The sequence below is a fragment of the Sycon ciliatum genome, chromosome 2 (assembly GCF_964019385.1).
Source record: "Sycon ciliatum chromosome 2, ocSycCili1.1, whole genome shotgun sequence".
Taxonomy (NCBI): Eukaryota; Metazoa; Porifera; class Calcarea; order Leucosolenida; family Sycettidae; genus Sycon; species Sycon ciliatum.
Window position 1 is genome coordinate 6,096,120 of NC_088644.1, and position 26,315 is coordinate 6,122,434.

At 46.4% G+C, this 26,315-nt stretch overlaps 2 protein-coding genes across 2 annotated transcripts; both read right to left on the bottom strand.

Moving 5' to 3' along the window:
• Positions 1 to 1,125: 1,125 nt before the first annotated feature.
• On the bottom strand, positions 1,126 to 4,107 carry LOC135808414 (transcription factor Sox-19b-like). Its single transcript, XM_065321601.1, has 2 exons — positions 3,858 to 4,107; positions 1,126 to 2,636 (listed from the first exon to the last, which is right to left on the bottom strand). The coding sequence occupies exon 2, from the start codon at positions 2,583 to 2,585 to the stop codon at positions 1,482 to 1,484; it is 1,104 nt and encodes a 367-aa protein (XP_065177673.1). The 5' UTR covers positions 2,586 to 2,636; positions 3,858 to 4,107; the 3' UTR covers positions 1,126 to 1,481.
• A 16,378-nt stretch (positions 4,108 to 20,485) lies between these two features.
• LOC135808415 (transcription factor Sox-14-like) lies at positions 20,486 to 25,868 on the bottom strand. Its single transcript, XM_065321602.1, has 2 exons — positions 25,594 to 25,868; positions 20,486 to 22,499 (listed from the first exon to the last, which is right to left on the bottom strand). Exon 2 carries the CDS (start codon positions 22,446 to 22,448, stop codon positions 21,345 to 21,347), a length of 1,104 nt encoding a protein of 367 aa, XP_065177674.1. The 5' UTR covers positions 22,449 to 22,499; positions 25,594 to 25,868; the 3' UTR covers positions 20,486 to 21,344.
• Positions 25,869 to 26,315: the final 447 nt, after the last annotated feature.

A 26,315-nucleotide genomic window follows, 5' to 3' on the forward strand; every position in this document is an offset into this window, starting at 1 on the left:
GTAGGACTGTCGCAAGAACTGACCACGGGACGCAATGGCAATCCTGCCTTATGGTCTTTGGGGAGACCGTAAAACCTTGGCATCCGCGAGTGCCTCAGTTTAATTGCCTTCTCCAGTTTCTCCGGGAGCTTGTTCTTCAGATGAGTGTCGACAAAACGTCTTGTCTCCTCATCCAGTTTGTCCACCGTCATGGCCACCTTCTCATAGTCAGCTTCTTGGTCCAGCATGGCTTCGGCTTTCTCATCATATTGTGTACTGGGTAACAAGACGAATCCCGTTTCGAGTGCAAGGAATACGCTGCAATGGAGTTTGGGAATTCTGAAGAAAGGTAGCAGCCTACCCATAAATTTCATATATTTTTCATTCAATTGACCGTAAATTTGGTGTCTCTCAATGGATTTGAGTGAATGTTTCACCACACACTCCTGCCACTATGCTGGCCCTCTGGACATGATTTAAAAGTTCTTGCGCCTCACTGACAGGCTTTCCAGGCCGGAAAACTCAAAATTCCGGCATAGTGCCACGGTGTGCGAGCCACCCAGGAGCCAAAAAATGCATGTACAATTTTTTCACATTTTCGTGCCCATTCTGTCCGTGCGCGGGATCCAAACCTAAAAAAAGTCCAGAAGCAGGCATGAGTGGTGGGGTAGGGCCCCTCAACGTGGCTCTGGAATCTGTCACAACGGAACGAGTGGGCGTGCTCTCATAGACTCCCACAGACCAAAGTCAATTTTTGAATTTTTTTAGGTTTAGCACGTGCTACGAGGTCGTACCTTTGATACAACATCCAGTGCTGGGACCTCCACAGCAAGCCATTTCCACAGCGCTGCACACCAAATCCAGGATACCCAAAAAACTGGCAAAGACTACCACTCACGTTCCACTACTGCCTAGCACTGAATCCTACCTGACTTCTTGACACGACTCAAACTTGCCAAAGTCACTAAATCAACGTCAGTGACTACAATAATCAAGCCACATACACATATCTGCAACTTCACGAGGGTGCTGGCAAAAGTCCTGCTGCCAGTGCAGCCCAATACATGGCTAAAAAAAACGTGATTTTTTGGACTCGGAGCAAAATTCTGCACACTTTCGCGTGTTTCCATGATACGACAAGTTGCGCACGGTCTGCTCAGATTCAAATACAGTGCTGACAACAAATGACAGCGTGCAACAAAAAAAATCTTTCCTTGCAAGGGCACATTTTCGGCCATAACTCTTGAACGGCTGGTCAGATCGAGACAAACCTTTCAGTGATTTTTCAGCTATTCATGCTCTTTCAACTGACATAGCACTCGATATGAATTTACAAATTCGAGTTTTCAGCGAATTTTTGGGTAGTGTGCCCCCTTTAAGTTTATTGTAAACTATCACGACGGGACCAACAGAAACGGCAACAAGAACTGCGATTTTGATCCTGAAACCACCAGTGCAATGTCAGTCAAAAAATGTATGTATGCGTGTGTGTTTTTCTTTGTTTACTGGATCTGAACATTATGCGTGGGATGTTGTACTGGATAATAAACTGGAGCTTGATGGTCCCGTGCTGCAGGTGCCTGGGTTGTATATTGTGCAGCGCACTGGGCAGCACTAGCGGGTGCTGCCATTAGTGAAGGGGACCCTGTCGCCGCTGTCGCCGCTTGGATAGCATGGATGGCACCAGGAGTTGGGGGTAGGATCTGCGGCGGCAGCGACGTGAGTACAACAGGTGCTGGGCCTGGGTAGGAATGCTGCGGCTGTTGCACTGACTCCACTTTCACGGCGTAGTGCGGCGCTGCTCCAGCTGCCATTACCGCTTGAGGCTGTCCTGGAGCGGCACTTGGTAGGATAAACGTTTGGTACTGCGGTGCTGCGGTGTACAGGTTGGTGGCACTGCTGCTTCCGCCGTTCAATGCCTGTGTAGTCGATACCATGGTGGCCACCTGGCGTCCGGGGGCGGGAGGATTTGCCTGAGGAAATACATTTACTGGTACTGGCTGAAGTGAACCAGCTGGTACGATGGTGGCAGCGTTCAAATCAGGAAGAGATATGGAGCTGCGTTGAAGTTGACTATACTGTCCGATAGGTGTTGTAGAACTGAAGAGAGATGTTCCACTGCTCGTCCATCCGCTTGCGGACATTGCTGTAGGAAAGTTGAAAGCACTACTCGCTCTTGTCAGTGTTCCAACTGGCACTCCACCAGCTGGTGCTCTGGAGCCGCGAGAGGTTTGATATGGCGAGAACGGGTACCGCCGGTGGTCATAACCTCTCCCATTCAGGGAGTCAGGTGGACTATCCGGACCACTCTCATCATCATGATTTGTGGTGGGAACACGAGAAGTGGCAGAGATGGTCTTTGGTTTGCGCTTCGGCCTGTATTTGTAATCCGGAAACTTCTTCATATGTTCTGTTCTGATGCTTCTGGCCTTATCCACGTAAGGCGCACGCTCTTCCTCGGTCAGCCGCTTCCACTTTTCGCCGAGCTTTGTTGAGATCTCCGAGTTGTGCATCTTTGGGTTCTCCTGTGCAAACTGTTTTCTTTCGTCCCTTGACCACACCATGAATGCGTTCATAGGTCGTTTGACATGTTCGGCTGTCTTCATCTTTATCCGCACGGTGTCTGTCTGGTCTGCCACACTGCCAACCCGGACATCCTGATATGTAGAGCAGGACAAAATGAATACACAATACATGTGCTGGTTAGTCTTTGAAGGCTGAGGAGCCTCGCTATGCTTTGTTCTTGCCTAGGTCATCATGCGTGTTATTTGGAAAAAAAAGAGTAAATTATCGTATCCGTTCCCAAAGGGAACTCACGTTCCCGAAGGTAACTCACTACGGCCGCTAACACCCAATAAACTCTAGCGTGTTATTTGAACCGATAGAAACGTCTTTGCAATACGACTATTGAGTAGGACGTTTCTATCGGTACTATTGGGTCCATCTTTTTGTATTGCAAAGACGTTTCGATCGGTTCGAGTGACACCTATGATGACCTACGCTAAGACAAAGCATAGCGGGCGTCCTGAGCTTTTTTTAAAGTTCTCTCGAGATGTGTTCTTATTATTAATTATATTTTGCATGATGGCCTAGGTAAAAACAAAGCATAGCGAGTGCTCTGAGCTTTCAAGCTCTCTCGTTCCTTTTTCAACAATAAAAAAACTTAAATTCGGATATTTGTGTGGATATGCTTGTACGTGTGGGCTGGCACAAGCCATGCAACTAGTTTCACCAGGTCTGGTGTGCTATACTGTACATATAGCGTACTGTGGTACCTAAACAATTTTTGTTCTGGTTTGTGTAGGACTCCCTGATCCATTATCCAAAAAGGGTTTTCCACCCATATTCATAAGTTGAGGGAATGATCATAACGTGAAGCAATTTGGTAGAAGGTGCAGGATTGTATGTGAGGTGTATGGAGGCACTTTATGCCGTTCATCGTTGTCAGTTCGAGTCTCATTTTATGCGTGGAAAATAATTTGAAGAAAAGAAGAGAAGGCAAGGGAGAGAGAGAGAGAGAGAGAGAGAGAGAGAGAGAGAGAGAGAGGCCTTGGCGGATAATGGTCGACAAATTGGCGGATTGAAAGTGGCAGATCTATACAAACCTTGAAGTATGCTCCATTTCTTTATCCACATACCAAACATGCATGAAACATACCAGAAAAGTACCAAATTCTGTCAATTATTCCGCCAGCATTATCCGCCAAGGCCAGGCTAGACACAACGAGAGTGTAGAAATGATTTGCAAAAGAATATTCCAAGTACAATGGGACTTAATTTAAATAGGACTGTATTGGGAAAAAATATTTGGTCGTCGCCAGATATACATAATATAGATGTAGGACACAGTCATTTCCCGAGTACTAGTAATCCCTTACCGCTATATTAGTACGGCTAATGGACGTCGATGGTTGGGCAGCAGCAGCAGTAGCCGTGATTGAGTGACCACTACAAGTTTGTAGACCGGTCTGAGAATGGATACACAACGACACAGCAATATCTACTCTAAGTCTCACTCCATCTACTGACAGTTTCACAAAGACAGAAGAGAACAGAGACAGCCGGCTAGGTCATTGTTGTAACGCTGAGTTTGTGACATAGCAAAGCTAAGGCAATCCTCAGACTAGACAACTGATAACCTGTACATCATCTGGGTCCAAAGTTATACCCAGGCAGGTAGCTAAAACAGGGCGCGCAAAATGAGTTAATTAAAAGCGCGAAAAGCAGGTGGCATAGCGCGCAAAGGTGGCAAAAGCGCGAAATTAGTTTGACATTTCAAGTGATACGTTAGTTAGGGAAACATGGTACGGATGGTGTCGGTTATTACATGGGAGGTGAAAAAAGGAGGGAGAGAAGGAGGGAGAGAAGGAGGGGTGACAGTCAAGTAAGTTACATAACAGTGACCACGGGCAGGCAGGCAGGCCCTGGCCTGGGCCTGGTGGCGGCAGGCAGGTGCTGGCGGCGGCATGCAGGTGACTAAGTGACGCCAGTGCCATAGCGCCAAAGGTAGAACTTATTCTGGTGTCGACATTTTGATACTAATTCTGATTTTTTGTTGAGGAGCGTGGCTGCGTCAGCGCGGATGATTTTGACTTTTTCCGCTAAACACAGGCCGCATCTTTTTGAGATGTTGCTGTAGGTCTTTGCTCTGTCGACAATGGACCAACTAATGTCGTACTCTTCAACCTGGTCCTCCGGTGCCCACAGGTGCTTCGACAGCTGCGTGCTTTTGTGGTACTTTTCGCATCTCATAGTCGTGAGGTGGTTGCCATAGCGCGTCTTGAACAGTGTGTAGTTACTGCAAAAGCACGCAGCTGTCGAAGCTGTGTACGTGTGTGTGTGAACAATCACAGAATCCACGGCAAAATATTACGGCTCAACTGCAGGCATTCACGCGATCAATAAACTTTTTTCCTTGAGAATTTGAGCACTGAGGCAGATTTCGATCTCCGCGTATGCACAGTCTACTTGTAGGTCGAGTCAGGTGTGTGTGTGCGCTCCTCTCCCAAACGAAAGGACATTAGGTGGTGAAAAATCATGCAGGCTTCAGATAGAATCGTAGATTCCGCTAGGACACGCAGGGTCCGACGTGGTATCGGGGCTACATGAGGAGTTCACATTGACAGCGCCATGTCTTGGAACACCCAGATGGATAGGTGCGTTGCCCGCCTCACCAAGAAAGTCGGTGTGCTGTGGCGGATGCGCCGCTGCCTCAGCATGCAAAGCCGCATCCAGTACTTCAAGTCGGTGATCATGCCTGATTTCTCATATGGCTCCAATGCCTTCTCAGCATCGCTGGCGGGTAAGCACCTGGACCGTCTCCAAGTTCTGCAGAATCGTGCGGCTCGAGCTGTGTACGGATGCTCGCCGCGCACCTCTGCCAGAAACCTGCTAGTCCAACTCGGCGCCTACCGTGTCCGGGAGATCTTCATCCAGAAGCTCATCTTCCTGGTTTGGCGCTGCCGCTACTCCCGTGCTAGCCGCGGGCCCACACTGCAAGTGCTGTTGCTACCAACCAGTGGCGCTCCTACTCGGCTGCAATCATCAATGGGTCTAAGACCATCGCCAACCCGCAATGAGCTGGGTAAGGGTTGTCTCGCGTTCCAAGGAGCTAGGCTCTGGAATGCGTTGCCCAGCGAGGTACGGGCCATACCGCACCCGGCCCAATTTCGCACTGCTGCTGTTCCACACAGCATGAACCCTTGAGGTCAGACGGATCACTATCGCCATATTTTCATTATATGCCTGCCTGTTGGCCTGCCTGCCCGTCTCTCTCCCTGCTCTCTGACAACTTGCTTGTTAATTCGTGCGGTTGTTTTCAGACGTAAAGCCCTGCTGTAGAGGTCTCAGCCCTCATTTGTTAGTCTCTCTCTCTGTCTCTCTCTCTCTCTCTCGGATCTCTCTCTCTCTCTCTCTCTCTCTCTCTCTCTCTCTCTCTCTCTCTCTCTCTCTCTCTCTCTCTCTCTCTCTCTCTCTCTCTCTCTCTCTCTCTCTCTCTCTCTCTCTCTCTCTCTCTCTCTCTCTCTCTCTCTCTCTCTCTCTCTCTCTCTCTCTCTCTCTCTCTCTCTCTCTCTCTCTCTCTCTCTCTCTCTCTCTCTCTCTCTCTCTCTCTCTCTCTCTCTCTCTGTTTTTGGTGGACAAAAATATCTCTGGCGTTGATTGCTTTCTTGCTTCGACTTCTGCCGCGCCTTTGTTCTCGTACTCCCCTTTATGTACAAGTGTTGTGCGGACCCTCCCTTAATATAGTCTGTCTCATTTTGTCCTGAGATGTTTTGATGCATAGTGATTATGACGCTCATCATTCGCTCCCTTGTCACTGGACAGTTCTGTCCGTTTGGTTTTAGCGAATTCAAATAAAGAAAACAACGAAAACAACAAGTGAAGGCGAAGAATGTGACAGCGTGTTTGGCCTCAAATCGCTCTAGTTTTCCATAAATTTCCAGCGGTTTAAAGATAAAAATGCTAATGCACGCCTTGACTGCACCTAGCACCTATTGCTTTCTTTGGCCTTTTCTCAGCTACCGAAATGATATTGCAATCAAGAGTAGTGACAGTGAGGGGTGGGTGATAACAGCAAAACAGGCAGGAACACACTGTCACATTCTTCGCCTTCACTCCTGGTGTAACAACGATTCCACGTCGGACCTTGCGAGTCCTAGCGGAATCTACGATTACACTTCGGAGCTTCGAATGTGACAGTGTGACATTTAAAGTGGTCCACCACCTCCACCAAGGCAAGGGCGTAGCCAAGCGTGATGCACGAAGGAGAATCGCGGATGTGGAGTGAAGGAACTGGCATCTCGCAGAGTGCCTGATATACAGTACAAATGTTACTAGTATACACCATATGTACAGGTGCCCTTCAAGTCGGAGAAATGAAGGGAGAAAATGGTGACAGACGAGTAAAACTAACTAGCACAGGACACAGAACATAATACTGCGACACTATGGCGAGGCTGTGTCGAAGTACGGAATGTCACAGTACTCCTCGAGACAGGAATGTGGACAAAGAAGTTTGTCCCTTGCAAACCAGGGAACTAGGAAGGTCTTAGATCTGGAACCCTAGACAATTGTCTTGCTGACGGAGGCAAGGTCGAACACAGCACGTACCTTCGGGAGTTGATGGCAGTTGAATACGGACAGACTGCGAAGCTCCGAGATGAACGGAGAGCTCGATTCAAAGCCAGCTACAACGTAACGTGCCGCGTCAGACGTTTCCTAGGCATCTGGGATTGAGTCACCAAGTCTGCAGAACTTCCAGAACATTGAAGGCACTCCAAGTGCTGGCAGGCCAGCAGTAATAGACGTGGGGCATCAAATGGGTGGTCGCTACATCAGCCGGACCAATACTCCAAGAGGCCCGGGACACGTAGCTGGAGCGTCGACGAGAGAGGAGAAAGATGCATTGGTAATTGCTCTATACTGCCTCCCTACATCGCACTGGGTGGCTAAATAGTTGGTCCGACTGCGATGAACTCCAGACAGGAGCCACCTGGAGCACTCGCTATACATGGTGAATGGCGCTAACTATCCGGCATCAATTGATGAGGCAGAATGGAGGGTGCAGAAGTGCATTCTCCCACTGGTCTGGTCTGCCGGAAGGACCGAGAAAGCCTAGCCCTCGGCCTCAGAATCTGAGCGTTAACTCACGTACTGATCCAGTTAGCGGTTATGCCTGACCACAAATAGGTCAATAGGGCTGTACCAATGATGTAACTTTGTAAGGACCTGCCTGTCCAACAGGCAGTTGCCGTTGTCTGCAGACAGTGTCGGTCGTTCGGATCGTGGGCGATGTCCCAAACATTGACGGCGACTAGGTGGAGCCAGCGCGGTCGCGCCAATAGTAATAGTTATGTACTCTTGGTCGCGCCAACAGACATGTAGTTAGCCAATGTTTCCTTCCTTGGATATGTAAGCAACAGCCGTCACATGATCAATCTCGACATGCAAAGGTACTCCCATCATGCCATGCACTGGGGTTTGCAGACCAAGGCACTCCGCCCACAAGCAGTAGATGAATGGAGTTTAGCTCCTGCAGAGTCATGTGGCTATGGTTGGCTATTGTGCATGGGTCCTGAACTGGTGGGCTCTCGCACAATGCGATGGCACCTGTGAGGTGACTAGCTGGCCATCCCCGACTGAAAAGTGACGGACCCAGTGCTGGAGACTTGTCAATAGAATCCATATATCGAGGTTGCACATCCCAGGCTGTGCAGGTCTATCCTGCAACCACTATATTCTGTAATGATCGACAGTGAAGCTGGGCTAGCGGGAAGTCCAGACGCTTTGCGATCAGGAGCCTCCAGTGGCTTGGTGATGTAAGAGATGGTGAGCCTCATACCTTCCAAGGACTGAACCAGCTACAAGCCAGACTTGCACAGGTTCACATGGAGCCCGAGATGCTCCAGGAGGCGGATCGTTGCTTGCACTTGGTACAGGGGCCAGGAAACACAGGTAGAACTATACTTGCGAAACAACAATATGAGTATGGCAGAACGGCATTAAGTTATGGGCGTGACTCTGGGCATGAAACAAAGCATTCGCCGGTGCTTGCAAACCCATGTGACCATCGTTCATCACCAATGGACTAATGCTTAGAGTGTGGCAAGGCCCTCGACAGGGCCTGCCCACTGGCGTGACGGAAGCCACCATATCTACAATGACCGTACAGTCCTGGGACTCCACCAACATGGGTGGATGCGAGTTAGGCACAGACATTGGCAAGGTACTCGGCCGGCCGGGCCTGCTTTTCATGAAATTTCCCTGACCATACAAGGAAGGCACGACTCGGGCAAGAAACAAAGCACTCACTGGTGCTTGCAAACCCACGAGACCATCGTCCCCGGATAGTGGATGGATGGATAGAGTGGTTAGAGTGCGGCAAGGCACGCGACAGGGCCTGCCCACTGTAGAGATCATTGTCCATCGACAGTGGGCGGATGGTTAGAGTGTAGCAAGGCACGCGACAGGGCCGGCTCACTGGCTCGACCATCGTCCATCTGCAGTGGATGGATGGTTAGAGTGTGGCAAGGCACACGACAGGGCCTTCTCACTGATGCGACCATCGTCCATCGACAGTGGACGGATGGTTTGAGTGCGGCAAGGCACGCGACAGGGCATGTCCACTGGCGTGACAGTAGCCGCCACATATCCGCCTTGTCCGCATCGTCCATCGAAGGGGTTGGATGCCAGTTACATGTACTTGTAGTTGTAGGTACCGAGGTTGGCAAGGCATTTGTACGGGCCTTCCCAATGGCGTGACGGAAGCCGTTTGTTGATGTTGTCATGCGCAAGGCGCAGAGGTTGGCAATGCACCCGACAGAGCCTGCCAAACTCGTGAAGGCCGCCTTGACCCAACAGGGAAACCGTGGCAAACCCACGGAACCATCGCATCGTCTCCATCAGCATTGGCCGCCGAAAAGCCCGAAATTTCCATATCGGCACAAACTAGTTTCTTCAGCACTTACCCAGTGACGGACAGCATGACGATCGGGTAAGAACTCTTACTAGTCCTAGGTTGGGCCTGCGACCTTCAGCTTCGGAGTCATCATTAGAAAATAAATACTGCCATAGCGGCAGTAGAAGATTTACTGAAGTCTCAAGGATACTAGACAAAGGAAAAAGGTAACCTATCAGCAAAGAAGCGAAAGAAAAGTTCAAAGAATGCAAGAGGTACTAGGTGCAATCAAGGCGTGCATTTGCATTTTTATCTTTAAACCGCTGGAAATGTACATGTATGGAAAACTAGAGCGATTTGAGGCCAAACACACTGTCACATTCGAAGGCGAAGCTCCGAAGTGTAATCTCTTTTCAGAAGACGTTCTGGCCAGGCTCCGGCGGATTATGCTCGCGAAATCAAGGAATTATGCTTTCATGGATTCTCGCATTATGCTCGTAAAATCCTCATAATTATTATGCTTTGGCACCCGGGGATATGCCAGTACCCTAGACGCATTTAAATCTGCTCACTAGATTCACCATCACCTGTCCCTCCCATGCTTCTCCGTCTTGACCATTACCTTTCTTCTTTTCTTCTTTTATTCACCATGGTTGGTTAGCACCCACATCTCCCGTACTGGCTGATTTTTTTTCATGCTATGAGATGTTGTCTATAATAATAATAATAATAATAATATCCTGGCTGACTGCCTGCGCAAACTAGCCTTGTGGAGGGCTCCGGGCCATGACAAGTTGCATGGGTACTGGTGGAAGAGGCTGACAAGCCTGCACTCTTACCTTCGGAGAGCCTTCCAGAGGGTGATAGATGGCCACAGTGACATTCCGGGATGGTTGACGTCTGGCGCTACTACTCTCCTTCCTAAGACTTCTCCACCTTCGGCAATGCCCAAAGATTATAGACCAATTACGTGTCTTCCGATACAGTACAAGCTCTTTACCGCCGCCATATCGAAGATTATGTGGCAGCACATCAATCAACATGAAATACTTGCAACGGAGCAGCGCGGTTGTGCAGCAGCTGGTCTTGGTTGCAAGGAGCACCTGATGGTGGATAAGATGATTCTGGAGGATGCCCATACGAAAGGGCGAAATCTGGTCATGGCATACCTGGACTTCAAAAAGGCATTTGATAGTGTGTCGCATGAATGGATTCTACATGCTTTGACGATGTATCGATTCCACCCGTCTTTGGTCACAACTATTGCTTGTAGCATGCGGAACTGGAGAACGACAATGCACATATGCGACCAGGGAAGATGCAGGGTCACTACCGGCAACATTTCAATAAGAAGAGGCATATTTCAAGGTGACACATTATCCCCGTTACTGTTTTGCCTGGCGCTAAACCCAATCAGTTTTGAGCTCAACCGATTGCCTTTGGGATACAGAGTCAGCTGCAGAGACGCCAAGTTGTCTATCAATCACTCTTGGTACATGGACGACATTAAACTCTATGGGAAAACTACAAAGGATGTGACTACCCTCGTGTCTACCGTGTGTGGCGTTGGTGATGACATCGGCATGAATCTCAACCCGGCCAAGTGTGTCGTGCTGCACGTCAGGAGAGGAAAACCAGATGAAGGATGCTCTATCCAGGTTGGCGATGAGACCATTGCAGAGTCGCTACGACTCAATGAAACATACAAGTACCTTGGAGTAGTGCAAGCAGCCATGATACCTCACCCGAAGCTCAAGACGCAACTCACTGCAGAATACAAAAAGAGATTGTATTTGCTTCTTAACAGTGGATTGAATGCGCGAAACATGATCAAGGCCATCAATACGTATGCTCTGCCGGTTATGACATATAGTTATGGAATCGTAAATTGGACCGAGGCTGAAATCAAGACCACAGATCGAGTGACAAGATCAGCCTTGACTGCGTCTGGATTTCACCACCCCAAAGCCTCAGTCAACAGGCTCTACATGAAGAGGGGAGATGGAGGCCGGGGCTTGGTCTCTTGTGAGGATATGCACGGCCGGAGCATGTGTGGCCTGGCCCGCTACATGAGTACCAGCCCAATAGACAGAATAAGCCTGCTTTATCAGTATCATCAACAAAAACCTACAACAAAAAGCCACTCAATAACTGCAAAGGCCGCTAAGTTCCTGTCGAGTTTGGATCTGCCAGCAGCTGGACCAGCTTTACCCAATAAGCATACCATTAAACAAGCGTGCGCTGAGCGAAAATCCAAAACACTTTCCACTATGCCGCTGCATGGGAGATATTGGAGCCGATTGGAGGAGAATCGCCTAGATAAGGAGCTTACCTTCATGTGGTTGAAATCAAGGACACGGAAACCTTCAACTGAAGGCATGATTATGGCAGCACAAGACCAATCCCTCAAAACGAAAAATTACCAATACGCCATAATGAAGTCAATTCCTCGAACTGATGCCAATTGCAGGCTTTGCAAGGGCAGCTTAGAAACAATTGACCACATTGTCAGTGCCTGCCCAGTTCTTGCTCGGACCAGTTACATTGAACGACATAACCGGATAGTAAAGTATGTGCACTTCGAAATGTGTAAAGCACGAGATCTACCTACTGGTGCTTCACGATTCGACCACCAGCTCAAGGCATTGGTCAAGAGTAATCAGTATCGCCTCTATTGGGAGTATTCGGTCCCAACTGACCTGAAACTATCAGCAAACAGGCCCGATCTGCTCCTTGTTGATGACAAGGAGCGCATCGCCTACATTATAGACATCAGCGTTCCTGGTGAGAACAACATCAATAAGAAAATGGCTGAAAAGCGCTCGAAATATTATGATTTGAAGCGGGAGATTTCGAGGATTTGGTCCCTCAACCAGGTTGACGTGGTCCCTGTGGTTGTCGGTGCCCTGGGAGGCTTGGTGGGGGAGACTCCTCAATGCCTTCGGACTGTGCAGGGAGGAGACCTGGCTATTGTGCAACAGGAGGCTATACAAGGTTCGATTAAAATACTGAGAACTATCCTTAACATGTAGATGCACCTCTGCTGCGTTTGCATGTTCAATAGCTAAGAGACTTGAATAACGACTGATAAAGAATGATATTTCCTTTGTTACTACTCCCTTCATTGGTTGATGTATTTTGCCTGTCGCTGCAAATTCTTTATTATTGTTTTGATGTTGGAGTTCGGATTGAGTTTCTTTCCTTTCTTCCTCTTCCTTCAACTAGTTCTTGTCCCTTTGGTTTTTAGGTTTTATTTATTTATTTATTTTTGTTTTTGTTTTTTCACTTTCTTTTTGCTGTCCCACCCATGGAAATATTTCCCGGTGGGTCTGGCTTATCGCCTTCGAAAGAAGTGAATAAAGGAGAAATAATAATAATAATAATAATAATAATAATAATAATAATAATAATAATAATAATAATAATGTGAAATGTGAAGTGTGTGGGTTACAGTGAGGGCTGCGTCCCACCCGCCTGTGTGGATTCATAGGAAGTGTGAGTTACGAAGTCTGAAGAAAATGTTGAACGGCCTCTGCTGGGATGACGACTACACCATAGCTCAGTGGTTAGAGCATCGCTGGCTACAAGCGAAGGTCCCTGGTTCGAGTCCTGGTGGTGACAGTCAATTTTTTCTTCAGACCTTTCCCGTTTGTCTCTTTCCCTCAAACCAGTTAAAATAATAATAATAATAATAATAATAATAATAATAATAATACGGAAGGCTTTCTCATTGCTTGCCAGGATCAGGTGATTGCCACGAGAAACAATATGCGCCATATCCACAAGAGGCATGATGTCGTGGACCTCTGTCGTGTATGTGGTGCACCCGGAGAAAATATGGACCACATCATCGCCTGCTGTCCAGCCCTGGCACGGACTGCATACATTGCCCGGCATAACTTTGTGGTCCAGGCCCTGCATCGTGCGCTGTGTAAGCAGCATGGATTACCCAGCAGTAAGCAGCTGGTGCAGGTCACAAGTTCTGCCAGTTGCAAGCTGATGTGGGAGATTTCCATTCCCACAGATCGAGTAATAAAAGCGAACAGACCAGACCTGGTGCTGGTTCTGGATGATCGGGCACTGCTCTTGGACGTCAGTGTCCCATTGGATCACAGGGTCAATGAGAAGGTGCAGGAGAAGATCAGCAAATACCTGCCCTTGGCAGCAGAGCTGAGGAGGATCTGGAACAAAAAGATAACTATTGTCCCAGTTATCATTGGTGCTCTGGGTGGTGTGTCAGGAACGAGCCGCAGCCACATCTTAAGCCTTGGGCTCCACGCGTTCGTGATCCAGCGGCTGCAGCAATGTGCTATTCTGGGCACCCTGAGAATTGTGCGGTCGGTGACTGGTCATGGATGGGAGAGTGGCATGGTCGGAACGGTCGGTTGACCTTATGTTAGCCTGCCCGTAATGTCTCGATGTGTCTCAGTCTGTGTGTTTTATGATTGTGGTGCATCATGTGCTGTGTGACGAGCCGAGAGGCGTGAATTTTTGCCATATGCCCCCAGTCATGTATTGTCTTTCTCTGCATATGCCGTTTTATCTCGTCTGAGTTTGTCTTGCTTGGAGTGTCCCATGTGCAGCATGCTTGGTGTTTACTACTTGAGTAGTTCTGTTATACATGACTGTGATTTTATGTGAGTATCGAAGTTGGTATACTTGAATTTTTCTCTCATGAAGTTTATCAAAATTTGGTTCAGGATTTTCTTTTATCATTGATTGGTGCTTCACCCTTGGGTCATATGGATCCCGGTGCTGTGCTTCATGCCTCCTTTCAAGCTTTCTTTTTCTGCTTTGGGAGTGAATAAAGTCGTCATAATAATAATAATAATAATAATAATTTGAAACTCGGATGTTGAGCCATAAATAAATGTAAAATAGAAAAGGACATATGGATACGAGTTTAGAGTAACTCTCCATCACTGTAACATGATACTATATACAGTCAGAAAGTGCAATAACCTTGAACCTTCCAAGTTGGAAGGCTGTCGGTTAGCGCTACGGAGATGTGTTAAAGTTAGGTGTCAGGACGTCGAATGTCTCAGTACTCTGTCAGTTTTGTGCCTAGTTATTGCACTTTCTGACTGTATATAGTATCATGTTACAGTGATGGAGAGTTACTCTAAACTCGTATCCATATGTCCTTTTCTATTTTACATTTATTTATGGCTCAACATCCGAGTTTCAAATTGCACACCTGATGAGCCGTCACGAACCATACGGCGAAACGTACGTCGTGTGAAACAACTTGTTTTGTAGTCAACTAGTCCATCACAATGTCATGCATGAGGAGTACTGTAGGAGTTTGGCTTTCGGCTTGTACAATTCGTTTTCGCAAAGCTTCCCTTTCTTTACTTATCTTTGATATTTATGACCCACCCAAGTTGGGTGGTGTGCTGCTTTGCTGCTTCGAATTGTAGTTAGACCGCTTTGTCAAATATCGTACTGGTCTCGTCATCGTCCAGTAACAATCGACATTCTTTGTTCCGTTGGGACTGTAGCTTTTGCTCGTTTTCGTTGCGCTTGCCTTCCCCTCTTTGGTCTTTTCCATAACCTTGAACCTTCCAAGTTGGAAGGCTGTCGGTTAGCGCTACGGAGATGTGCTAAAGTTAGGTGTCAGGACGTCGAATGTCTCAGTACTCTGTCAGTTTTGTGCCTAGTTATTGCACTTTCTGACTGTATATAGTATCATGTTACAGTGATGGAGAGTTACTCTAAACTCGTATCCATATGTCCTTTTCTATTTTACATTTATTTATGGCTCAACATCCGAGTTTCAAATTGCACACCTGATGAGCCGTCACGAACCATACGGCGAAACGTACGTCGTGTGAAACAACTTGTTTTGTAGTCAACTAGTCCATCACAATGTCATGCATGAGGAGTACTGTAGGAGTTTGGCTTTCGGCTTGTACAATTCGTTTTCGCAAAGCTTCCCTTTCTTTACTTATCTTTGATATTTATGACCCACCCAAGTTGGGTGGTGTGCTGCTTTGCTGCTTCGAATTGTAGTTAGACCGCTTTGTCAAATATCGTACTGGTCTCGTCATCGTCCAGTAACAATCGACATTCTTTGTTCCGTTGGGACTGTAGCTTTTGCTCGTTTTCGTTGCGCTTGCCTTCCCCTCTTTGGTCTTTTCCATAACCTTGAACCTTCCAAGTTGGAAGGCTGTCGGTTAGCGCTACGGAGATGTGTTAAAGTTAGGTGTCAGGACGTCGAATGTCTCAGTACTCTGTCAGTTTTGTGCCTAGTTATTGCACTTTCTGACTGTATATAGTATCATGTTACAGTGATGGAGAGTTACTCTAAACTCGTATCCATATGTCCTTTTCTATTTTACATTTATTTATGGCTCAACATCCGAGTTTCAAATTGCACACCTGATGAGCCGTCACGAACCATACGGCGAAACGTACGTCGTGTGAAACAACTTGTTTTGTAGTCAACTAGTCCATCACAATGTCATGCATGAGGAGTACTGTAGGAGTTTGGCTTTCGGCTTGTACAATTCGTTTTCGCAAAGCTTCCCTTTCTTTACTTATCTTTGATATTTATGACCCACCCAAGTTGGGTGGTGTGCTGCTTTGCTGCTTCGAATTGTAGTTAGACCGCTTTGTCAAATATCGTACTGGTCTCGTCATCGTCCAGTAACAATCGACATTCTTTGTTCCGTTGGGACTGTAGCTTTTGCTCGTTTTCGTTGCGCTTGCCTTCCCCTCTTTGGTCTTTTCCATAACCTTGAACCTTCCAAGTTGGAAGGCTGTCGGTTAGCGCTACGGAGATGTGTTAAAGTTAGGTGTCAGGACGTCGAATGTCTCAGTACTCTGTCAGTTTTGTGCCTAGTTATTGCACTTTCTGACTGTATATAGTATCATGTTACAGTGATGGAGAGTTACTCTAAACTCGTATCCATATGTCCTTTTCTATTTTACAATAATAATAATAATAATAATACAAATAATCTACGTGGAGATAAAAGTTTAATAATAGCAATGAAAAGTATGAATGCCGCAGATATCACCACGCAACATGACAATTTGTTCAAGGTTTGGTTTTGTGTGTTTCCAAAATCGATTTTCACGTTCCGATCATCAGTGGAAATACGGAACTAAAGAGATCAAGGGAAAAACAAAGATTTGTGTAAGCAAAAAGAACATGTTTTAGCACTTAGGTTATTTTCGTGAGTTTGCACCCCGTGTTCATGAGTTGTTTCTGCACTGTTCATGCCCGTTCGTCACACTTACTCTTTATTTTAGTTCTCACTTTTTGTAATACTTACCACAAGTTACCCGTCATGTGTCACACTTCTTTGGATTTTTAACCTTTGTTTTTCCCTTGATCTCTTTAGTTCCGTATTTCCACTGATGATCGGAACGTGAAAATCGATTTTGGAAACACACAAAACCAAACCTTGAACAAATTGTCATGTTGCGTGGTGATGTCTGCGGCATTCATACTTTTCATTGCTAATAATAATAATAATAATAATAATAATAAGGATGGCGTAACAAAGCGGTCTAACTACAATTCGAAGCAGCAAAGCAGCACACTTTGTCAAATCGCCTACTGGTCTCGTCATCGTCCAGTGACAATCGACATTCTTTGTTCCGTTGGGACTGTAGCTTGTGCTCGTTTTCGTTGCGCTTGCCTTCCCCTCTTTGGTCTTTCCATAACCTTAAACCTTCCAAGTTGGAAGGCTGTTGGTTAGCGCTACGGATATGTGTTGAAGCTAGGTGTCTGGACGTGGAATGTCTCAGTACTCTGTCAGTTTTGTGCCTAGTTGTTGCACTTTCTGACTGTATATAGTATCTAGTTACAGTGGTGGAGAGTTACTCTTAACTCGTTTCCATACGTCCTTTTCCTTTCTACTTTTATTATTGGCTCAATACCCGAGTTTCAAATAATAATAAGAATAATGTTTCTTCAGAATTCCCAAACTCCATTGCAGCGTATTCCTTGCACTTGAAAACACCGCCATTCCGGCAACAGGCTCTCAGCTATAATAGTGATATTAATAATAATTTTGAAAGGATTGGGAGAACTTCAAATTCATAGGATCAATTGGGGAAGTGAACTGCCTGAAAAGAGAAAAAATCGCCAGAACCACCAGGACTCGAACCCGGGACCTTGCTTGTCATGAGCAATGCTCTAACCACTGAGCTATGGGACCGGGCTGAACCTAGAAGGCGCTGACAAGTCTTTCACTCCAAAGGCAGCTCACAATACGTGCCACACATACTGATGGCACTTGGGTCTTTCTCCCTCCCCCAGGGGACCAACCACGGTCAGTTTCTGGACCCTACCAGAAGTGAAAAGAGAGTGATAAATTTTAAAAGGATTGGGAGAACTTCAAATTCATAGGATCAATTGGGGAAGTGAACTGCCTGAAAAGAGAAAAAATCGCCAGACCCACCAGGACTCGAACCCGGGACCTTGCTTGTCATGAGCAATGCTCTAACCACTGAGCTATGGGACCGGGCTGAACCTAGAAGGCGCTGACAAGTCTTTCACTCCAAAGGCAGCTCACAATACGTGCCACACATACTGATGGCACTTGGGTCTTTCTCCCTCCCCCAGGGGACCAACCACGGTCAGTTTCTGGACCCTACCAGAAGTGAAAAGAGAGTGATAAATTTTAAAAGGATTGGGAGAACTTCAAATTCATAGGATCAATTGGGGAAGTGAACTGCCTGAAAAGAGAAAAAAATCGCCAGACCCACCAGGACTCGAACCCGGGACCTTGCTTGTCATGAGCAATGCTCTAACCACTGAGCTATGGGACCGGGCTGAACCTAGAAGGCGCTGAAAAGTCTTTCACTCCAAAGGCAGCTCACAACACGTGCCACACATACTGATGACACTTGGGTCTTTCTCCCTCCCCCAGGGGACCAACCACGGTCAGTTTCTGGACCCTACCAGAAGTGAAAAGAGAGTGATAAATTTTGAAAGGATTGGGAGAACTTCAAATTCATAGGATCAATTGGGGAAGTGAAATGCCTGAAAAGAGAAAAAATCGCCAGACCCACCAGGACTAGCAATTGGCGGACTATGCTCGGCCAATCGTCAAATTATGCTTTTGATTATGCCACAATTATGCCAACAAATATGCTGAATTATGCTGGGTTCCACTATGTATTCACGCTGTACATAGAGGATTGAGAAACCACGCATACACACACGGCCATGCCCTTAGCATAATTTGTGTCTAAACCGAAAGATTATAACGACCTTACACGTTGGAATCCGTACATGTATATTATTATGCCGGAGCATAATTTTTGGACGAAATCCCAAGATTATGTCAAATATTATGCCGGCATAATCCGCCAAGGGCTATGAAAAGGAGTCGTAACTGGGGTATTAAAAAAACAAACATCTGCAGGCTTTCTGACAAAGCTGTATTATGCCCCGAAGCTAGGCCTTGACGGATTATGCTAATATTTTCGTGAAATTATGCTTTTCGCATTGCTGAAAAAATTGCAGAATTATGCTATTTTTATGCTAAAAGTTACCATATTATGCCGCATTATGCTCACATATGCTGCTAATGCATAATGGTTCTGTGCAAAATAACAGGGGAATTTTTTTGTAGAGGGCGTTGTACTGTAATAGCAAAAGTTCAACGGGGTCAACGCACCGTCCGACCTAGCTACGACCATCACTGATTGTAGTGGACTGGACATGTTACCAAGGGAGTCGTAAACCTACAACTTCCTAGTGCATCTACTTGTACTTGTACTTGTAGAACATGTACAACTGTATGGAATTTGATGCGAACAGGCGGATTATTACAATTTTATGCGATTCGTATGCAATTTGCCTCGAATTATGCGATTATTCGATTTTGGTAGGAATTATGCGAAAAATTATGCTAGCATAATCCGTCAAGGCCTACCCGAAGCACAATTTTTGTCTAAACCGAAAGATTATGCCGACCTTACACGTTGGAATCCGTATATTATGCCGGAGCATAATTTTTTGACGAAATCCCAAGATTATGCCAAATATTATGCCGGCATAATCCGCCAAGGGCTACATACGGAACGGTACAGGTCATCCAGTCGGGCATGACTCAGACCTGCTGCTGGCTAGACTGGCGGTGGACCTGCAGCTTGCACAGCTTCTGGGGTTACGATTAGAATCTTGCAGTAAACTGAAGCACTAAAAATAGATTTTCCATGGACATGATGCCTGGTTTGCTTGAGAACGGTTTTATTCACAACACCAATTGGGCCAATCGCGTGATACCATGAAGTAAGAGTCAAAGCAAAAAGGCAACCCAATTTCGGAAATACACAGGACACTCGAAATAGACAAAGAACACTCCAAAATAAAATTGAACACGAAAGCTTCACAAGAAATCGTTACCTGACACGATTGCCTACCGGCATGCAAAGGCAAAGTCACGCCTCCGCCCGTGTCAGCACAGCCCGCGGCCATATGCTGCAATGGTGCTCCCGACCTTTCGGCGAATGTAAGAGGCCCTGCAGCCCCTAAAGCACGTGACTGCCCATCGCAGCAGGCAAAATGAAACCTGGGTGGGTAACTCACCCATCACGGCAGAATATACCAAGTCTTTGTTTTTGTCTACAACCAGAGCAGCTAGCGACTTCAGAAATTTAGTAGTTTCCTTGCCCGCCACACCCGAGGTCGAAAACACCAGTGGTGTGAATGACGCTCTCTCCACCTGGTTGACTCTGGCACCATACGCCGCCTTCTTCATTCTCTCGTGTGTTCTCAGGCGGCTAAGGATTTCCGGACGAGACAGCAAGGACGGCCAAAGGTCAATGCCTGGTTTGGTGCTGTCAAATCTCAGATGTAGTTCTTTGATGCCTTTGATCGGTCGAAAGAACTGGCTGAAGAAGTTGTCCCACTCTCTCCATTGCAGATCAGAGCCCTGGACAAGTTGGGCTTCGTTGCATGATGCACCGCTATTCACCACCGCGGCTTGTTGATGTAGCGAGGAGCAGTCACCTTTGCCAAATTGTTGCTTAAAAATGCCGAGGCACCCGTCAACAAGACAATGGGTATGACCGGTAATCATGAAGCACAACTTGCACAAGATGATAGCTTTGTGATGGCCCTCCAGGCCAGGTAAGCACAAACTGTCCGATTCCGAGTATGGCGGCCATTTTGCATTGACTCATCCATGACATACATGTACTGTACACTACAATGATGATTACAAAGCAGAAAAAAAGAAAAATCCGAAAACCTTTTGCAGAAATCACGATGAGATACGAGATGCTTGTACACCGTGGGGTTTTCTACTGTAGTTCTTCTACCTCCACCACCTGCGCTCTCTGGCAGACCTGGAGCACACCAGCAACACGACTCCAAGCTTTCGCTATCAGCAAATAGAAAATTCCTTCACACAGCGCTGTTCGGATCATTTTAAAAGATCTGATAAGTGAAGGGAATACTGAATGGCTAGAACAATTATTTTAATGTTCTCGTTTTATTGTTTTGTGCAGCTATGTTCGGGAGCTTAGCAGCTGCTCTCCCTCAAATAAATTTGATGATGGAGCAAGTGGAGCAGAACAACTTGTACAAGCCAGGTGTTGTTGTCCCAAGTAAAAGTTCAGCGACAATATTGATGGCGTGGACGAAGAACAGAAGCATCGAAGTATTTTATTTTATTTTATTTTTATACGAAAGTCCACTATATTCCCGAATATGTGCGAGAAATCAGGAATCAGAACAATACGATGAATGATGTTGAGTTTAGTTTAAAGTCGCAGCACAAACAGCCGGTAACGCCTTCTTTGATACAATCATTTACATGTAAGCGAAGGAAGCTCTTACTTGCCCTCGAATCCTGTTTTTTTTTGGCATACTGAAGAATCACACACTCAACTTACATGGGATAAATGGCAAAAGAAGATGTACTGCATATATTCATATGCAAGTTTGCATCTTTCCCTCAAGCCAATGAAAATGTATGTATGCGTGTGTGTTTTTCTTTGTTTACTGGATCTGAACATTATGCGTGGGTTGTTGTACTAGATAATAAACTGGAGCTTGATGGTCCCGTGCTGCAGGTGCCTGGTTTGTATATTGTACTGCGCACTGAGCAGCGCTAGCGGGTGCTGCCATTAGTGAAGGGGACCCTGTCGCCGCTGTCGCCGCTTGGTTAGCATGGATGGCACCAGGAGTCGGGGGTAGGATCTGCGGCGGCAGCGACGTGAGTACAACAGGTGCTGGGCCTGGGTAGGAATGCTGCGGCTGTTGCACTGACTCCACTTTCACGGCGTAGTGCGGCGCTGCTCCAGCTGCCATTACCGCTTGAGGCTGTCCAGGAGCGGCACTTGGTAGGATAAACGTTTGGTACTGCGGTGCTGCAGTGTACAGGTTGGTGGCACTGCTGCTTCCGCCGTTCAATGCCTGTGTAGTCGATACCATGGTGGCCATCTGGCGTCCGGGGGCGGGTGGATTTGCCTGAGGAAATACATTTACTGGTACTGGCTGGAGTGAACTAGCTGGTACGATGGTGGCAGCATTCAAATCAGGAAGAGATATAGAGCTGCGTTGAAGTTGACTATACTGTCCCATAGGTGTTGTAGAACTGGAGAGAGATGTTCCACTGCTCGTCCATCCGCTTGCGGACATTGCTGTAGGAAAGTTAAAAGCACTACTCGCTCTTGTCAGTGTTCCAACTGGCACTCCACCAGCTGGTGCTCTGGAGCCGCGAGAGGTTTGATATGGCGAGAACGGGTACCGCCGGTGGTCATAACCTCTCCCATTCAGGGAGTCAGGTGGACTATCCGGACCACTCTCATCATCATGATTTGTGGTGGGAACACGAGAAGTGGCAGAGATGGTCTTCGGTTTGCGCTTCGGCCTGTATTTGTAATCCGGAAACTTCTTCATATGTTCTGTTCTGATGCTTCTGGCCTTATCCACGTAAGGCGCACGCTCTTCCTCGGTCAGCCGCTTCCACTTTTCGCCGAGCTTTGTTGAGATCTCCGAGTTGTGCATCTTTGGGTTCTCCTGTGCAAACTGTTTCCTTTCCTCCCTTGACCACACCATGAATGCGTTCATAGGTCTTTTGACATGTTCGGCTGTCTTCATCTTTATCCGCACTGTGTCTGTCTGGTCTGCCACACTGCCAACCCGGACATCCTGATATGCAGAGCAGGACAAAATGAATACACAATACATGTGCTGGTTAGTCTTTGAAGGCTGAGGAGCCTCGCTATGCTTTGTTCTTGCCTAGGTCATCATGCGTGTTATTTGAAAAAAATAAATGAGAGAGCTTGGAAGCTCAGGGCCCTACGCTATGCTTTTTGCCTTGATGACCTAGACAAAAAAAGCATACGGATGTTATAAATTGGGGTGAGGAACTAATTGCAACGCTAGAACTGTGTAGTTAGACAAACAATCATGCTGTGCACCTACGAAAACAATCTTAACGCAACTACATGTTTCTTCTGCTTACAAAGATCAGGCTTATGCAAACGAATACAAACAGCCTCAAGTACTTTCAACTGACTAGCGTACCGTGCACGACAAAGAACAGAAAAACTAAAATCATCATACACCTGCAGACACTTAGGGTGAGACAACACTAAGTGTCTGCAGGTGTATGATGATTTTAGTTTTTCTGTTCTTTGTCGTGCACGGTACGCTAGTCAGTTGAAAGTACTTGAGGCTGTTTGTATTCGTTTGCATAAGCCTGATCTTTGTAAGCAGAAGAAACATGTAGTTGCGTTAAGATTGTTTTCGTAGGTGCACAGCATGATTGTTTGTCTAACTACACAGTTCTAGCGTTGCAATTAGTTCCTCACCCCTGTTGCACTTAGCTCTCACTTTACTTCTATTATGTTATAAATTCATATAAATTTTTCCTTTTCTTTTAAGTTAAGACATATCCTGGGATTCGAACCTGCACTATCGCCCTGCATGCATCCCCCGATACACTTCGCATACATACATGTACTAATTCTTCCAAGTAAGTTGCTTCACGTTATGAACTTGCATTTGAAAGCCCTATTTGAATATGCATTGTGGCCAGCCGTCTTTGATGGCACGGTACGGGACAGGTACGGGACAGATACGGGACAGGTACGGGACAGGTACGGTCGAGGGTAATACGACACCGTCTACCGCCTTGATGACCTAGGCAAAAAAAGGCATAGGAACTTTTTCAATTCTCCTATTTTTTTAGGCATAACCTGGGATTCAAACCCGCACTATCGCCCTACATGCATTCCCCTTATCACTTCGCATTCATACTCATTCTACCAAGTTGCTTCACGTTATGATCTTGCGTTTGAAAGCCCTATTTGAATATTGCGGCCAGCTGTATGTGGCCAGCTGTGTTTGATGGTACGGTACGGGACAGATACGGGATAGCGCCAGGCGTGACGGCAGAAAAATTGGCAGAATTCGGTACTTTTTCTGGTAAGTTTCATGCATGTTTGGTATGTGGATAAAGAAATGGAGCAGAATTCGAGGAATTGCCCGCCATAAGGTTTGTATGGTTCTGCCAATTTCGGTGCAAAAAAAGCAGAATCTGCCACCTTTTCGAGCATTATCCGCCAAGGCCTACTGTGTGGACCCTGGCTAGCGCCAGACGTTACTGAAGTAACGTCTTCTGCATACCGTATTTCCGCAAATAAAAGGCCGTCCTCGTTTAGTAGTAGTATTTATTTTATTTACCATCGGATGCCTCAACAGTGATACACACAACTCTTAAGAGGGCCGATAAAGGGATAAGTGGAAAGGAAAGGAAAAGAAAAGAAAAAAAGAAAAAAAATTGGAATTCAGACATCAAGCAGTACAGTAATCGTTTTTTTAAAAATCGTTTTACGCCTTCCTCGTATACAAGACCGGGGTAGGGGGCGATTAAAAAAATAAAAGACCGTCTCCGATTAGAAGACCGGGCCAGCCGGGCCTACTAAATGAGTCTTTGTTCTTGTGTTAAAAATAGAAGACCGTACTCAAACTGTGGGAAAAAATAGAAGAGCGTGCTCAAACTGTGTAGAAGAAAATGGAAGAACGGGGGTAAAACTGTGTGGCGAGAAATAGAAGACCGGGGTCAAACTGGGTTGAAAGAATAAGGCCGTCCTCGATTATAAGGCCGGGTTAGGACGAGGTTGAAAAAATGGTAGACCGGCCTACTATTTGGGGAAATACGGTAGCTACGGGAATAAAAGTAAATTATCGTATCCGTTCCCAAAGGGAACTCACGTTCCCGAAGGTAACTCACGCCGGCCGCTAACACCCGATAAACCCTAGCGTGTTATTTGAACCGATAGAAACGTCTTTGCAATACGACTATTGAGTAGGACGTTTCTATCGGTACTATTGGGTACATCGTTTTGTATTGCAAAGACGTTTCGATCGGTTCGAATGACACCCATGATGACCTACGCTAAGACAAAGCATAGCGAGCGTCCTGAGCTTTTTTTAAAGTTCTCTCGAGATGTGTTCTTATTAATTATATTTTGCATGATGGCCTAGGTAAAACAAAGCATAGCGAGTGCTCTGAGCTTTCAAGCTCTCTCGTTCCTTTTTCAACAATAAAAAAACTTAAATTTCGGATTTTGTGTGGATGTGCTTGTACGTGTGGGCTGGCACAAGCCATGCAACTAGTTTCACCAGGTCTGGTGCGCTATACCGTACATATAGCGTACTGTGGTACCTAAACAATTTTTGTTCTGGTTTGGGTATGACTCCCTGATCCATTATCCAAAAAGGGTTTTCCACCCATATTCATAAGTTGAGGGAATGATCATAACGTGAAGCAATTTGGTAGAAGGTGCAGGATTGTATGTGAGGTGTATGGAGGCACTTCATGCCGTTCATCATTGTCAGTTCGAGTCTCATTTTATGCGTGGAAAATAATTTGAAGAAAAGAAGAGAAGGCAAGGGAGAGAGAGAGAGAGAGGCCTTGGCGGATAATGGTCGACAAATTGGCGGATTGAAAGTGGCAGATCTATACAAACCTTGAATTATGCTCCATTTCTTTATCCACATACCAAACATGCATGAAACATACCAGAAAAGTACCAAATTCTGTCAATTATTCCGCCAGCATTATCCGCCAAGGCCAGGCTAGACACAACGAGAGTGCAGAAATGATTTGCAAAAGAATATTCCAAGTACAATGGGACTTAAATAGGACTGTATTTGGAAAAAAATATTGGTCGTCGCCAGATATACATTATAGATGTAGGACACAATCATTTCCCGAGTACTAGTAATCCCTTACCGCTATATTAGTACGGCTAATGGACGTCGATGGTTGGGCAGCAGCAGCAGTAGCCGTGATTGAGTGACCACTACAAGTTTGTAGACCGGTCTGAGAATGGATACACAACGACACAACAATATCTACTCTAAGTCTTACTACATGTACTGACAGATTCACAAAGACAAAAGAGAACAGAGACAGCCGGCTAGGTCATTGTTGTAACGCTGCGTTTGTGACATAGCAAAGCTAAGGCAATCCTCAGACTAGACAACTGATAACCTGTACATCATCTGGGTCCAAAGTTATACCCAGGCAGGTAGCTAAAACAGGGCGCGCAAAATGAGTTAAAAGCGCGAAAAAGCAGGTGGCATAGCGCGCAAAGGTGGCAAAAGCGCGAAATTAGTGTGACATTTCAAGTGATACGTTAGTTAGGGAGACATGGTGCGGATGGTGTCGGTTATTACATGGGAGGTGAAAAAAGGAGGGAGAGAAGGAGGGGTGACAGTCAAGTAAGTTACATAACAGTGACCACCGGCAGGCAGGCAGGCCCTGGCCTGGGTCTGGTGGCGGCAGGCAGGTGCTGGCGGCGGCATGCAGGTGACTAAGTGACGCCAGTGCCGTAGCGCCAAAGGTAGAACTTATTCTGGTGTCGACATTTTGATACTAATTCTGATTTTTTGTTGAGGAGCGTGGCTGCGTCAGCGCGGATGATTTTGACTTTTTCCACTAAACACAGGCCG